The 14,132-nt window shown below is 44.8% G+C and overlaps 2 protein-coding genes and 1 long non-coding RNA gene across 10 annotated transcripts in view; 1 reads left to right on the plus strand and 2 right to left on the minus strand.

Annotated features, from left to right (window-relative positions):
• DOCK8 (dedicator of cytokinesis 8) overlaps nucleotides 1-1,818 on the minus strand; it is a 97,536-nt gene extending 95,718 nt beyond the window's left edge. Inside the window, exon 1 of one of the 2 annotated variants that reach the window (XM_030005138.2) lies at nucleotides 1,490-1,818. In XM_030005138.2, the coding sequence (XP_029860998.1) occupies nucleotides 1,490-1,542 (53 nt within the window). In that variant the 5' untranslated portion in view covers nucleotides 1,543-1,818. The remainder of the gene's footprint in view (nucleotides 1-1,489) is intronic. The other variant, XM_030005140.2, reaches the window with a different exon arrangement.
• Nucleotides 1,819-2,721: 903 nt separating this feature from the next.
• LOC121232663 lies at nucleotides 2,722-8,945 on the minus strand. The gene is made up of 3 exons (XR_005931544.1): nucleotides 8,614-8,945; nucleotides 3,014-4,211; nucleotides 2,722-2,930 (listed from the first exon to the last, which is right to left on the minus strand). It is a non-coding gene; the product is annotated as an uncharacterized LOC121232663 (long non-coding RNA).
• Nucleotides 8,946-9,961: 1,016 nt separating this feature from the next.
• Nucleotides 9,962-14,132, plus strand: part of LOC115336657 (COBW domain-containing protein 1-like) — a 30,372-nt gene continuing 26,201 nt past the window's right edge. For 4 of the 7 annotated variants that reach the window (XM_030004014.1, XM_030004015.1, XM_030004016.1 and 1 more), the window contains exons 1-5: nucleotides 9,962-10,069; nucleotides 10,205-10,353; nucleotides 11,512-11,598; nucleotides 12,467-12,563; nucleotides 13,771-13,862. In XM_030004014.1, coding sequence (XP_029859874.1) covers nucleotides 9,996-10,069; nucleotides 10,205-10,353; nucleotides 11,512-11,598; nucleotides 12,467-12,563; nucleotides 13,771-13,862 — 499 coding nt within the window. In that variant the 5' untranslated portion in view covers nucleotides 9,962-9,995. Of the gene's footprint in view, nucleotides 10,076-10,204; nucleotides 10,354-11,511; nucleotides 11,599-12,466; nucleotides 12,564-13,770; nucleotides 13,863-14,132 lie in introns of those variants that run through there. The other 3 variants (XM_030004017.1, XM_041120760.1, XM_041120761.1) reach the window with 3 other exon arrangements.

Consider the following 14,132-nt stretch of genomic DNA (forward strand, 5'->3'; position numbering starts at 1 on the left):
GAATTTCACAACCATTCTTACTAGCAAAACTTTTGCGAGCCTTTGTGAAATGAAGCCAGATTAGTTGTTATGAGTCCACTACTTTGTAAGGTTTTAGTCAGATGAACAGTGACCATCACCGCTCCTGGGAAAAGCTGCCAGAAGGCTGACCCTAAAAATAGGAAGAAAGAAAATAATCCAAACCCTCTAAATATCAGCCAGTTATGCTCTTTATTCAAGAAAGTCTCCAAATGAACCGGAATTGTGGCAGGATCCTGGAGTGAACTGCTCGTCTGATGGCTTCTCAATATGTTGTCTCACTCTTGTGAATATCCCACTGTAAATTTAAAACTAATTTCCAAAGCATACAGAAAGGTACACTGATGCGTATTCTGCCATGGGAAAGGCACATCACAGCACAGCTAATTTTATCCTCTGTGACTGCAAACCCCATGTCTTCCAATAAATTGCTGAGGAGGTGGAGTTTCTCTGCATACTTTTCTCTCTGGCACAGAGACGTATCCTCAGTTTATATTACCATTACGCTATCTGTTCTTTCGTATGTCAGTGAATTCAGTTGCCTTGTACTTAGATTAACACCCTGGAAACCCAGTTTTGGTCTCAGATGACAAGACACTTGCAAAGGAGGCCTGTGTTTTCCTTTAACCTAACAATATGCAAATAATTGTCTTGGTTTCTTACTGCCACCACAGAGCACAGACCAGCTGAGAGTCAGCACTTCCCTGGGAAAAGACACCAAAGTCTAGCAGATAGAAGCTCAGTCGCAAAAGTACGGTATTCCCACAGCTGAACTCTCATTTATTTGGTTTAGGGAGGGAAGGGGGAAGGTAGATTTATTTTCAATCATCAGGAAGATTTTTTCTTTTCATAGATGAAAGGACCAAAAGGAAAAAAAAAAATGCCAGGGATGCATGTCATTGCAGTATTGATGCCCTACATAAACCCCCCATTTCCTAGGAACGTCGATTAGGCACCAGGCCATTTTGCCGCTTCGTGCGGAGGAGGGACCCCAACCCTCCGCCCCGCCGCCACCCAGCGGCCCCTCCAGCAGGCTCGGGGCTTGCTCGGACAGAGCTGATGGGGAACAAGCTCCTGGGGTGAGACTGGACGTTTCCTCCCTGCCAGAGGACACGAACACACAGCCGGCTTCGTCTGCCTACGCGGCATCAGAGCGAGCTCCGTTGCAGAAGCGCACCCTGGAGCGGCAGCTCCCCGGGACCAGCAGAGGACCGGCGGGATGCCCCCAGTGTCGCCGCTCGCCGGAGCAGCCGGGCGGGGGGTGGGGGATACCGAGGGCTGGCCGGCAGCGGGCGGCGGCGGCGGCAGGGCTAGCCCAGCTATCTGGAGCTGGCAGATGGCTCCACGCCACGGCGGTCTCCCAGGGAGGAGCCGTCCCGCCCCCGCTCCCTTAGCCCGATCGCCCGCCTCGGCCGGGTCTCCTACTAAGGCTGGCGGGGAAGAGTTGCGAGGGACGAGGAAAGCCCCTTACCTGTTGATTTTCAGGGCGAACGCCCTCCTGTCTGCGGCGGGTAAAGTCGCCATGCGGGAGAGCAGCCGCGGGTGTCGGCTGCCGAGGAGGACCGACGCCGGCTGTACGCACGAAGGGCGGCTTTGGTTTATTTCTTTATTTTTCTTAATTGCATGCTCCGGGCTAAAAACCCGACGGTCTTCTGACAGTTCTGGGTGGCAACTTCCGCACTGCACCTTCCTCACCGAAATCGGCCGGAGTGGGAGGGATCTGCCCCTGTGCACAGCTGGCTTCCCACCGCTGCCGGCGTCTGCCCCGCCGACGGCAGCGCCCAGCCCCGGCACCCGGCCGCGCTGCGCCTCTCCCCGCTGGCTCCCACGGGCTGCCCGCTGCGGCGGCAGCGCGCCCGGGCGTGGGAGGGATTGCCCCTCCCCGTTTAACACAGGCGACCCCCGAGCCGCCCGTGGGTATTTGGAGGGAAGCAGCGGGGAAGGCTAGCATTTAAGCAAGCGCAGGAGGGGAAGGCGGAGGCGAGGCGCCTTGTACCCGTGTGAACGGGCAGAGCTGCGCAACTCCGTGCGCATCCCCCCCCAGCGCTTTTTGTTTCGGAAGCCGCGGTGCGGGTGTGGGACACCCCCACCACCCCCGCCGGGGGGTGGGGTGGGGGTCGAGCGCTGCTCTGCGGGGGCGGGCGAGGAAGCAGCGGACACCGCGGGGCGCCAGACGGGCCCCGGGCCGCCCCCGGGCGCCGGCGGTGCAGCCCGTCCTCCCCCGACGGAGAAGACGCGGCCGGCGGGCTGGGCCGGGCACGGTAGGGCAGGGCAGGCCCGGGCAGGGCTGGGCAGAGCGGCGCCCACTGCCCCTCAGGCAGAGGAGATAGCCGGGGTCCTTCCTTCGGCCCCGCTGGCACATGGACGGAGCTGTTCGGGCAGGTAGAGACGGTGAGGTGTGAGACGTAAATAGATGCCGGTGGTTTACCCCGGGTGACATTTTGCTAACACACGCCTGCACCCAGGATAGACGTTTCTCTTGCCCCCGAACAACTTGAGTGTGTAAGGAAAACTCACACATACCAACACCAGATACCAGCTCAGCTTGGCACAAAGTGGGCCACGCTGCTGTTCTCTTCACCTGCGCTTACAGCTCAGCTTTTTAAAAAGGCCATTTTTATTAAGTATCTTGTGGTTGTGTGACAAAGTGATGTTTCCTGACGGGTATTTTTCTCTCAGCCTTGGTGCAGATTTCACGGCTTCTGCAGATAAGCAGAACTCGGGCTTCATTTGAAAGGGGAAACAGAAGCCAAACATGGTTTCTGCAGATGAATTCTGGGGTAGCAGAGGCAATTCTGTTTTAGGTTGTCCTGTTTTTACTAAACCCATGCCTTGGTGGCAACAACATTAGGATTCACCTGCCGAAGGACAGTCATAGCTTATCTCTCCGTTCCCAGTGAGCTGGAGGGTACCTAGAGGAAAACAGCATGGTCTGAGGCAAGGAATGTAATATTGTCAAACAGTGAAGGCCTAAAATTGTGCTACTAATAATTACCTTTTACTCTGCAGGATTCACCATTCTTTAGAGCGCTGTTAAGTATGGGTGGTCTCAAATATAGATGTTAACCCCTATGGTCTTTGAAGAGCACTGGCTATGTGCCCTTAGGGAAGTACAGAAAGGCTGAAGAAGCAAAAGATTTAACAAAAACCATAAGTAAATAAAAAGAGTTGAAAATGACAACAAATACAAATATTTTGGGGGGAGAAAACCCACAAGGCTCTACAGCAGAATAAGATCTCAGATATGAGTCTGAAACTTCGGAAAAAGAACATTAAAATCTACCACTAATAGAACAGTGTTAACTAACAAACATTTGCTTTGGGAAAAATAAATTAGACACTTTATTGCATGGAACTTACCATACCCATCCTTTCTTTACATTGCCGAGATAAAGCTAAGGTCACTTACCTATCTGTAATTTGAACTTAAATATCACTTAGTTACAAATCACTGATACATAGCTATGATCTGGCATGTGTGTTGGTGACAAGAAGACTCTTGAGTGTCAGAGGTGTTGACCGTGCTTCACACCACCTTTCTTCTTGTCTGCACTTGCACGTGTCTGTTCAAAGTTTGTTACTGCCTTCAAAACTCTCTTCAGTGCATGAACTGGCTGCGGTTTTAATAGATGTGTTACTGCTCTACAAGAACCTCAAAGCATGCAACCTGCCTTTTGACAGGTGGCTGTTATCACATTGCTTCAAAAGTGGAAAGAAACAAGAAAAATGTAACCTTTTTAAAATTTTAATAGACCCATATAATTCAAATGGACACAGCAATTTTTGAGAGCCTAATTTGAGATACCCAATGTTTGATTTTTTCCTGGATCAATGGTATGCATTTCTTACCTACTTTACTTGGAGTTGAGGGCCTCAGCACTGTTCAACGCTACGCATCCAAAATCCAGCTGAAATATTTAACATCTTGGCCTTTCTAGTATACTTATTCTCTTTGCTTCTACAGAAAATTGGTGGACAGAGCAGCTTCTCTCCTATTTGCTTTTCAGAATTTTAGCTTAGAGATTAATATAAACCATGCTCTCCTTAAGATGCCATGAAATAGCCATGAAATAAACACCAGTTTGTCAATTTTCTATGTTGTCTAGACCACTGCAGGATGGGCAAGAAACAATTCTTATGTACTCTTTGCACACGTCGAGGTGGGCTCTCTCAGTTCCACTGCATTCTATCTCCTGTATAAAAGAAGGGAAATCAGAGAAAAATGTTATGCAGTTCTCCACTAGTACAGTAGGTCCTTGCTATCAGATGAAATTGCTTTCTGGTAGCTTAACCGTGCATTATAGATAACCCGTCACTAGAAGAGCTGCTCATCCACAGTAGGAAGCCAGGTCTTTCCTGTTTCTCAAAGTACTGCTTTTGAAAACCACAACCATCCTTTTCATTGTTTAATTTCAAAAGCTTCCATGAAGTGCTATGCCTCTGTTCCTAGCAACTTACAAGCTAAGGCGAAGAAATGTAAGCAATGAAAAAAAAAGCAGGTACCTCCATTAACCATTGTGTGCATTGTCTGGTTGTAGAGACAGTAAGACAACAGTTTTAGTATTGTATAGGTTTCACACCCATCTTTCTGTTCACTGCAGGTTGCATGAAAGGAACTGGACGTTCTTGCGTTGCTGAAGTCTGTGGTTAACTGCGTTTGGGGTCTTGTTTTTTGTTTGCTTGTTTAAGAGAGGAAGATGTTTCTTCTTCTAGCTGTATCTCCAGAACTGCTAACTACTCAAGAAGAAACCACCACCTTATTTTTTACTGAAGCTATAAAAAAGAGTCCAGGCTTCATCATAACAGCTCATATGGCATGAAGTAGGACCTTCCTTGATTCCTGAATCTGTCTACACAAATCGAGCTAGCAGCAATGCAGAGAACATCCCAACTTGCACAAAAACACCCATTTATGAATGATACAACTATTTATTTTGCAGTTTCATACATTCTTGGTAAGCATGGACAAAAGGATTACTCAAAAATATTTTGTCACATGCACATCAGCAGCCTACTTCAGCGTATGAGCAGCAAAACTCATCAAGTATTCCCTTTCATCTATTATGTCAGCAATTCCATTGCCTTTTTTGGGGGAAAAAAAGAAGAAAAGAAAACAAGGAATTTTATCAAGAAAGCTTACATGGTTTTAACCCATTGGAGTACTACCAGATGAGATGTTAGTAAACTGATTTTTTTAAGCTATCTTATCCAATTAAGTATTGTCAATAGTACTGCTCCAGCTTATTGTTAAACACTACTGTTTGAATTCCTGCAACAAACAAACCTGCTATACACAAGGTCATGAAGGCTAATCATGCCTTTAGGACAAGAAGTCCTAAAGAACAAGATCTTTCCAGTCAGGAGATTAAACAAATGATATCAAACCAGGTGCCAGTGGAGGCAGCACAAAAATCAAAAGTGAAGAAAACAATGCAACTCAGAACAGACCGTGGTTTCCCAAACCTAGCTTGCTTGGATGGCAGCAGGTGTTGGTGGGTCTTGTATATAATATGGTAGAAAGCATGCTTAGATTCACCATTTCCTCATCCCCATCCTCCTGTTGCACATGCATGCATCCCAAACGGTGGTCCTAATCATCGCTGCATCCCTGCATCCCTAGAATCAGTCATAAAGCCACGCTTCCTTCTAGTTCTTCTTGGGCTTGAAATGCTCTCACCATGCTTTGGTCTTCCTCCTGCTTTGGTCTTCCTCCTGCAACTTGACCTGGAGGTGGTGGGTCCACGGCTGGTTGGTTGCTGTACCTGGGCAGGCTGAGGAGCTGCAGGCCCAGCCACAAAGAGCAACTGGGTGGTGGTACTGACAGCACAGGCTGGGTATGAGCATCTGGGCTGAATGGCTACTGCTGCGTATTGTTTTGAAGGAGTTTGCAAGCTGGAGTGAGGGAAATGCAGGAAGAGACAATAATTGGTGTGTCTATACACCACCTACCAGGGGATTATTTTTTCTGTTAAGCCACACATTTCCAAACATCTTTTTTTCTTGAAAGAGTAACTAAGCGGTCACTTCTTCACTGGCAGTGGTATCCCTGCAAAGAATGCTGTTGCATGATAGAGTATTACAGCATCATGCTCATCACTAAACACAACTTTGTATCCCAGGATAGTGATGGATGACAAAGCCCTGCGGAAGCTTTAAGTGTCACCTGCATATTTGTAGAAGATGTACCTTTGATGCTCAACTGGCAACTGAGTTGGGGAGTTTTCTCAATATCTTTTATAATGGTAAGTTTGCATCCTTGGCAAAATACACCAGCAGTACATAACTTCAGTAATGAATAACAGTTATCTGATTACCTTGTAAGAATGCCTGGAGGTTCACACCAACAGGAAAACTGTGATGATCTCAGTACCTGCCAGCAACACACAATGCCTGTTGATGTATGCTCATATTCCACCTTCGTACAACATCACTGACTTGGGGAGTATAATGTAGCCAGTGCAACCAGACACTCTCTCCTTAAAGGAAGCTGACATGCTGTCAAGTTCAGTGCTTTCGCTGGCATCCATCTCGACTGTACCTAAAAATCTAACTGACCTACTCGAGATTGTTTAAACAAAATTGTAATATGAAATTTAGTAGGCTAAATCTCAGAAAAATGAGTGTAATTTTCCATTACTCCTACTGATGTATTAAATAGATTGGCAATGAAACACTGAACCTTCCTTAAAAAAAAAAAAAAAGTTAAAAAAGTCATTCCTAGGTTTAAGTTTCATTTCTGTGTTGGTGAAAGAGGAGAAAGGGAACTTAGATCACTTTGCAGCCTTCTGTTTTTTTGTAAAACACTTGACTCTAAAAAAAAAAAAACCCAAAACTATATGTGAAAGCATATATTCTTTTTCCATTTGTCTGTGCAAATTCTTCTGGAGAATTAAAAATGTTACTGGCCAGATCCTCAACAGAGAGTGTCTCAAAGAGAAATGTTTCTTTGCTCACCTTTGCAGTAAACAGAGCTTAAGCAGAGACAACACTGACAAAGTTTTCTCTTACTGTCACCATCTTCCTACATACAATTAGGCAACTTGCTAGATGATGTATGGTGATATTTAAATCCTGACTGTACCTGTACCTGATACCTGATGGTATCAGCCGTACCTTTATTTTAATGTTCTCAGTTTCACTAAGTTTCACATCATAAGAGCATATTAAGCACATAGGTCATAAAAAGCACCAGTGTTAAAAAGCAGGTGCGCTGACTGAAGTAGGATCTTCCTTCTCTTACACGACATGTGAATAATCTGCATTCTTCAAAGAAAAATAAAGTCCAGTTTTCAGGAGAAGCTGTCAATCCATGTACAGGTAAGAAAATAGAGATAGTTTAATATAGGAATAGTTAGATAAGAGGCAAGAAAGAAGTAAATGTACCCAGGGGAATATGCAAATCATACTAAAGTTATGCCTCTGCTCACCAGCTTATATTTTGAGATATACCTGGGCCTGCTTAGCAGCTACTGAGCCAATCACAAAACTGAACTTAATCTCTGCTTCCACATTGTTTTGCAGGTTAACTATCATTCAAAAAATCTGGCATCATATGAATTTGCAGCAACTCCTTTCTCTGTGACGCTGAACTACATTGTACTATACAGACTAGTAGTACTGCAACGGAACCTCCTTCTCCAGCAGCCGTGATGCTTTAAGACTGTTATATTCCACATTATACTGAAATGCCAATGGTTTTCTTTTCCTGTTGTTTCAGTCAGACCATGCTCCCCTTGCTACTGCATCAGGAATCAGTAAGTTGCAATGCTCTTCAGTGCATCCTCTTCCTTATTTTCATGGCTCTTACAGTCTTCTTCCCCAATTCTCCTCAAAGAGCCTTAAACACTTTTGTCCATCATCGAAATCAGTCTGAAGCAAATGGCTTTGCTTGCACCGAGTTCTTCAGTATTTGGGAAGGGACTAGCTTATTTCACTTGGAGCCACCTAAAGTAATTATTAAATATGACCTCTTGGTACCCACCAACACTTTACTGCTTTCTGATGTTTTATGTCTGGCCTACAGATACCTTAGAATAAAACACTCCAACTGTGCCACCCAGATTTAGGTTTGCTGCGCTCATTTTAGCTGCCACCATAATAAAATATGCAGGTTTTACATTTATCTTACAAAGTAGGCTTTATTACACAGTTCAGTAGAAACACAAAGACAGTTAATACTTAACAGCAAAATTCTAATGTTTGAATATATAAAGAAACCAAAAGGAAACCCAGAAACCACAGTATTTATTTTAGATAATTTTGTTAACAAAAAAAAAAAAAGAGCAGTGTCATGTGAACTGATGAAAAGCAGAATACCAAGACACTGGTTTCATGACCTTTTTCTTCCCCAACACCAGGTGTCTCACTGACATGTAAATGAAATTTCAGTATTACAAATAGTGTCATTTTTGAAAGACAGCTTACAGCCTTTTATATGCTCTGTGATGCTAGCCTGCTAGTACCCAACACCTTTCTTTTTTCTTCATTTACCCCACAGCTTTCTTGCAGTGAAAATCTTAAATATTTTTCTTAATCAATCCTTTAATAACAGAACTATGTAAAGTTGAGCAGTCTCAGGACAGCAAAAACATATACCACCGGTCAGGGTTCTAACAGATACAGCTTTGAGAACCTGATCAGGTTTTTCCTCTAAAACAGGAAGCATCATACAAAGCGATGACCTGTGTGGCTGAAACAAGAATGCAAAAAAATGCATTTTACCACGTATTGGTCCTATAATTATACAAATCAACAGACTATAAATTTATACTCTCTAATGAATGGATGAGATACTGCTTTCCACAGTTAAGGAAACAGGAACTCCACAACTGATTCTTGTCACCCACTCTTATTTACTGAAGATCCCTAAGCTTGCACCTTGCTAAACTCAAAAGTTTCATACTTGTGCTGCTGCTGACATTCCACAGAGCTGGTGGAAGATTTATAGGGTAGGACAACATGAGTTATTTTAACTATGACCTAAGCAAAACCCCACATTTTTCTCACAAATCAAGATTTTAATAATTTGCTTTTGAACTTACTATCTGGACAATCACGTAACGATAGGTATTTCTGTTGGAATAAATACAGTTTTATCTCCCAAGGACAAGCTGAATTAATGGATTATGTAAGTATTTGATCATTTTTTTAGACCAGACTTTTACATGCTTCCTAGAATGACTGAAGTAAATGCAAACTATTTAGAGTGGATTATCAGGTATCACTGGTGTTAAAGGAATGTTTTAACCTACACAAGAAGATTCAAGGATAAATACTAAGTATATGTACTGCCATACAAGCCAACAAACATACAAACAAGATGAAGCCCAACATACTTTATCAGCCTGTTCTCAAACCGCTGCCACTGGAACTTATATCGAGAGCAGAGAACCACACCTGGGTTTTGAGCAGTATGCACACTCTCTCCTCCGTGCCTCCCCCAATACTATTACATTTACACCTTTTGGTGTGAAGAAATGAAAGATATATTACCAATTCGCTAAACCTATGGTCCACAAAAACCTATGGAGTTTACAACACTGTTGTTAACTGTAGACAGGTCTTGTAAGGGTCCATGCCTCCTCACCGTATGTAATGGAAAACAGAGAGCGCTGGCATGCGATTTGTAGCCTGACTTGACTATAAACAAAAGACAGCACCTCCACACCGCACAGGATCCGCTGACCACAGCGGGACGCCTTCAGCGTTCCCCGTGGGTCAGAACCGACACTCCTCTTCCCGAGACCGGGCGGAGGAGGTGTAGCGGGCGGAGGGACCTCGCCCCCTGGGGCCGCGTCTGACGGGAGGCAGGCCACCACAACATCCCCCCCACCTCAAACCGCCCAGCCGCCGGCCCTTAACGGGCGGCTAACGGCCAGTCCCCGCCCCTCCGCGCCGTCCCTCCTGCTGCGCCTGCGCGGCAGAACTCGGCGGGAGGCCGCCCTGAGGGCCAAGGCGCAGGCGCTGAGGGGAGGTGCATGACCGCGCTGCGTCCTAGGCGCTGCCGCCCGGGCCGGGCTGGGCCCGTGCGTGGGCTGCGTGACGTCGGTCGTCCCGGGTGAGTGGCGGCTGGCGCCGGGGCTGCGGGGGAGAGGGCGGGCGGGCGGGCATGCGGCTGAGGGGAGAGCGGCGCCTTGCCCCGGCTGGCCCCGCCGCATCGCCGGCTTCTGCCTCTCCCTCTTCCCTAGCCGCGGCTGCGCCGGGCTGCGGGGGCCCGCGCTCTCATGGAGGACGAAGACTGCCCCGACCTGGTCCCGATAGACGCCGGCGGCGCGGAGGAGACCCAGTCCAGCCCCAGCAGCAAGATCCCCGTGACGATCATCACGGGGTACTTGGGTGAGGAGCGGCCTGCCGCGCTTCCCGGCGCCGGGAAGAGCTGTACGGCAGGCCTGCGGGCTTCGCTTTGTTGGCGTCGGGAAGCCCCTAAGGGAGAAGCTGGGGCGCTGGGCTGCAGGGCGGCCCGCACACCGCCCGGCGGGCGGAGAGGTGCCCCGGCGGGTCTGACAGAGCTTCCGTGCCCGCGAGTTGGGTGGGTAAGCGAGACCCTGACAGCGTGGCGGGAAGGAGTCCTTAGCGCTGCTCGTCCCGCGTTTTCTGCGCCGTGTCCTCACGCCGCTCCTGGTGAGCGCGGGTCCGGTTAGATTTGCAGAACAGTTTCCAGCAGGTGTGCAAGCTCCTGTTACTGCTTTTAGCAGCCTGTTTTCGGGGTCCCCTTTGCTCTGGTCGTACTTGACGAATCGCTTTTTGCCCCTTAATGTCAGAACAGTGTGACGTATTTGCCTCAGTTAAACGCAGACTGAATTGCAGTCTTACAAATGTGAGGTTCAGCCTTCCTCTGTTAAACCAACACAGTTGTTGGGAGCTTCCAATGTAGTTACATATGGTAAAGATCGGGTTAAATTTAGGATCGTCAGCACTGTTCAGCTTTGTTCTGCATCATACTCTCAAAAAAATGTAAGGGCAGAGAAGGAGGATTGTTTTACCAAATTCCCCTAGTTGTGAGCTTGTGCATGGGATGAAACTGTTAGTAATGTGGTGTTACAGAAGTTGTTAACACCTTGTTTAACAATGCCTCATCAATGGCAGTAGCACATCAGTGATTACTGATGATAAAAGAGCTGGTCAGAAAAGGCAGCTGGAGGGAGAAGAGTAAGTGCACCTTTTGTTGAGAGAAACATAAAAATGAGTTTTCTAGGAAAAAGCTGCCCAGCTGGTGGGGACTTGTAAGTTTATCAAACACTGACACTTAGTGAATGGAAAACTGTGGGTCTTCTAAAGCTGAGATTTAATGTGCAGATAGTTCTATGGGGTCAAATATCTCTACAAATTAATTTTTACAGTGTTGTAATAGAATGCAGGATACAAGAATGAAAACTTATATTTCAGAAGAGATCAGATTTGTCTGAAGTGTGCATGTGCACAACAATATTTGCTTCTTATTTGAAAATTTAAGTTTTTCTTAACATTTTAATAGAAATGTGGTCTGTGTTCTAGGAGCTGGGAAAACAACTCTTCTAAATTACATACTGACAGAACAGCATAACAAAAGAATAGCAGTTATTCTGAATGAGTTTGGCGAAGGTATGTAAACCTGCAGAAACAGGGTTTTTAGCCATAAAATGACAAATACATACAATTTCTGGGAGAACATTGTAGTTTTAAATCCGTTACTGAGATTATTGACATACCTCATAGCCTTCAGAAGGGCAAAAAGTCTTTTGACTGGTGTTCATAAAATAATGCTATGCGTTAATCTGTTTTGTATATAAATTCAGTCCCTCAGAGTCAAGTAAATGAATATATCACCCTGTTGAAAGTGCTATACCTCCATTTGTCCTACTCGGTTTCAAGCAAATGGAAATTAAAATAACATGTTGGTAGTTAATATTTTCTTTCCTTTCCCCTCAGCCACTTGCAGATCACAAATTATCCTAGACCAAGAAAATGGGGAGATGTATGCTTGGTGTCTATGATTCTTTAAACTCTTTGCTTTCCTTCTCAGTATTTTTAATTGTTAGGGCTATAACTTAATATCCGTACCATAGGCAGTGTTGCTTACAGTTTGCACTGTGTTGGTGATGGTTTGTTTGTTTTCATCAACAAAGATGCATGCCACTTTTCTGGTCATGGAGCCTAAGATAAAATGTGTAGACAGAGCCTTTATTTGATATGGAGACAGAGGCTGACTTCCCTTTCTTTTAGCAAAGTTTGTGGCACTTACGCTGTACTTTCATCCTCTGGATTTTGGTCTTTGAAGAACCAACTTGACTTCGGCTCTTAAATTTCCCATAAAACGGAAAATACTAATTTCTGAAGAACATGTCAGAAACATGGTCTCAGAAGAGAAAAATACAATTCAAAAATGTATACCAACTTGAATCATACCTCTTTTATAGGCATTGTCATGCAAATTTGTAGATTAAAATTATAGTACTGCTTATATTTCCAGGAAGTGCCTTGGAGAAATCCCTGGCAATCAGTCAAGGGGGAGAACTCTATGAAGAATGGCTGGAGCTCAGAAATGGCTGCCTGTGCTGTTCAGTAAAGTAAGGAAGGACTATTGTACAAGTTCTTACAGTGGGTTTTGGGGGAATTGAGGAAAGAAGACATCCAGGATTCGATTCCTAAAACTGATGGTAGTATTGATTGAGACTTCTTTTGTCAGGTAAAACAAGAACTGGAATCTGGGAGACAGAAATCTATTTCCTTTTGCTGCCTTACTGGATTTGGACTTAATGTCTTTCAGAAAAATGATCTAAATACCAACTTATACGCCATTGGGGTATCATAGGGTGGGGAGCTCTCCCTCTTCTGTTAGTATTTCATGCTTTTATGTAGAGAGCTAAAGATTCAGGGAGGCTGGAACTAGGACTCAAGTTTCCTAATTTCCACATTGAATACGTACTCTGTGTTTCTTTCTCTGTATGTTGGTTAATACTTGAATATTGTGTGCCTCAGAAAGGGTGGAGGGAGAACCTTTTGGTGACCTAATGAAACACAATATTCCAAATTATAAGCTGGTGGTCACATGAAAAAGCCAGAGTGTATTTGTTTCCTGGACATGTTTTTACCCTGTTTGTTTGAATGCTGGATTGTTTGTGCTGAGTTTGTAATAAAGGTGATGGCCTGTTTGTCCTGAAAATTTGGAATAACTGGTCCTATGCCTTAAATTGGGATAGTAAGTGGAAAACAGAAGGCCGTTTTGCATTGTGTTCTCCTGGGATGTAAGGAATGCTGCCATTGCTGCTGTGCTTTATATACATTGGTTTCTTACGTAAATGCCATACATTTCTGCTTCAGGCTGCCTTCATCGGTTGAGATTTGAGTAAATGACACATCTTAATTTTCTTGTAGGTGAGGTGGAAAGGCAGGAGAACCTGGTTCAGTTCTTCCACCTCCCTCCATGCACCCCTTTCTTTTCGTAGTCTCAGCTGCCAAACCAAATAGTTTACACAGTTCTACTGTCCTTTACAGGGTTTTCAGTGTTGGAAAACAAATCTTCATTTAAATTACCTTTATATACCTGTTGGGAGTAGGCAAATACTATTTTCAGACTAAAATGTAACAGAAAACAACAATTTGCCTAATATTAGAGCAGCAGCTTGATGACTGGATTTTCACTGTAGACCGTAAGTCCTGACTCAGGCCTTTGCTTTGATGGTACTGACACTGTGTTCTGCATCAGAAGATACACATTTATACATGTTTTAGCTTGTTTTGTCTGTTCTCGGGTTTAATTGTTTCTTCTTACAGGGACAATGGTGTGAAGGCTATTGAGAACCTGATGCAAAGGAGAGGAAAATTTGACTATATATTGTTAGAAACAACTGGTTTGGCAGATCCAGGTAGTTCACTTTATGGTTTTCATAACCATGATAATTATACTGTTTTTATGAAATGCTTATTTGCTCACCAGTCAGTTCACCGTGCAAAATGTAATATAAAGTGGTGAGTTGTCAGGCGTATGTTTTGATTGCTATGTAGACTAAAACTGACTGGATAAAGTGCAGAAGCAGGGTTGTGGGTGGGGTTGTTTGGTTGGGTGTTTTGTTTTTGTTTTTTTGAACTTGCTGTAAATTCACTCTAAAGCTTAACAGAAATCCAGTTAAAATATA

The sequence above is a fragment of the Aquila chrysaetos genome, chromosome Z (genome assembly GCF_900496995.4).
Source record: "Aquila chrysaetos chrysaetos chromosome Z, bAquChr1.4, whole genome shotgun sequence".
NCBI lineage: Eukaryota > Metazoa > Chordata > Aves > Accipitriformes > Accipitridae > Aquila > Aquila chrysaetos.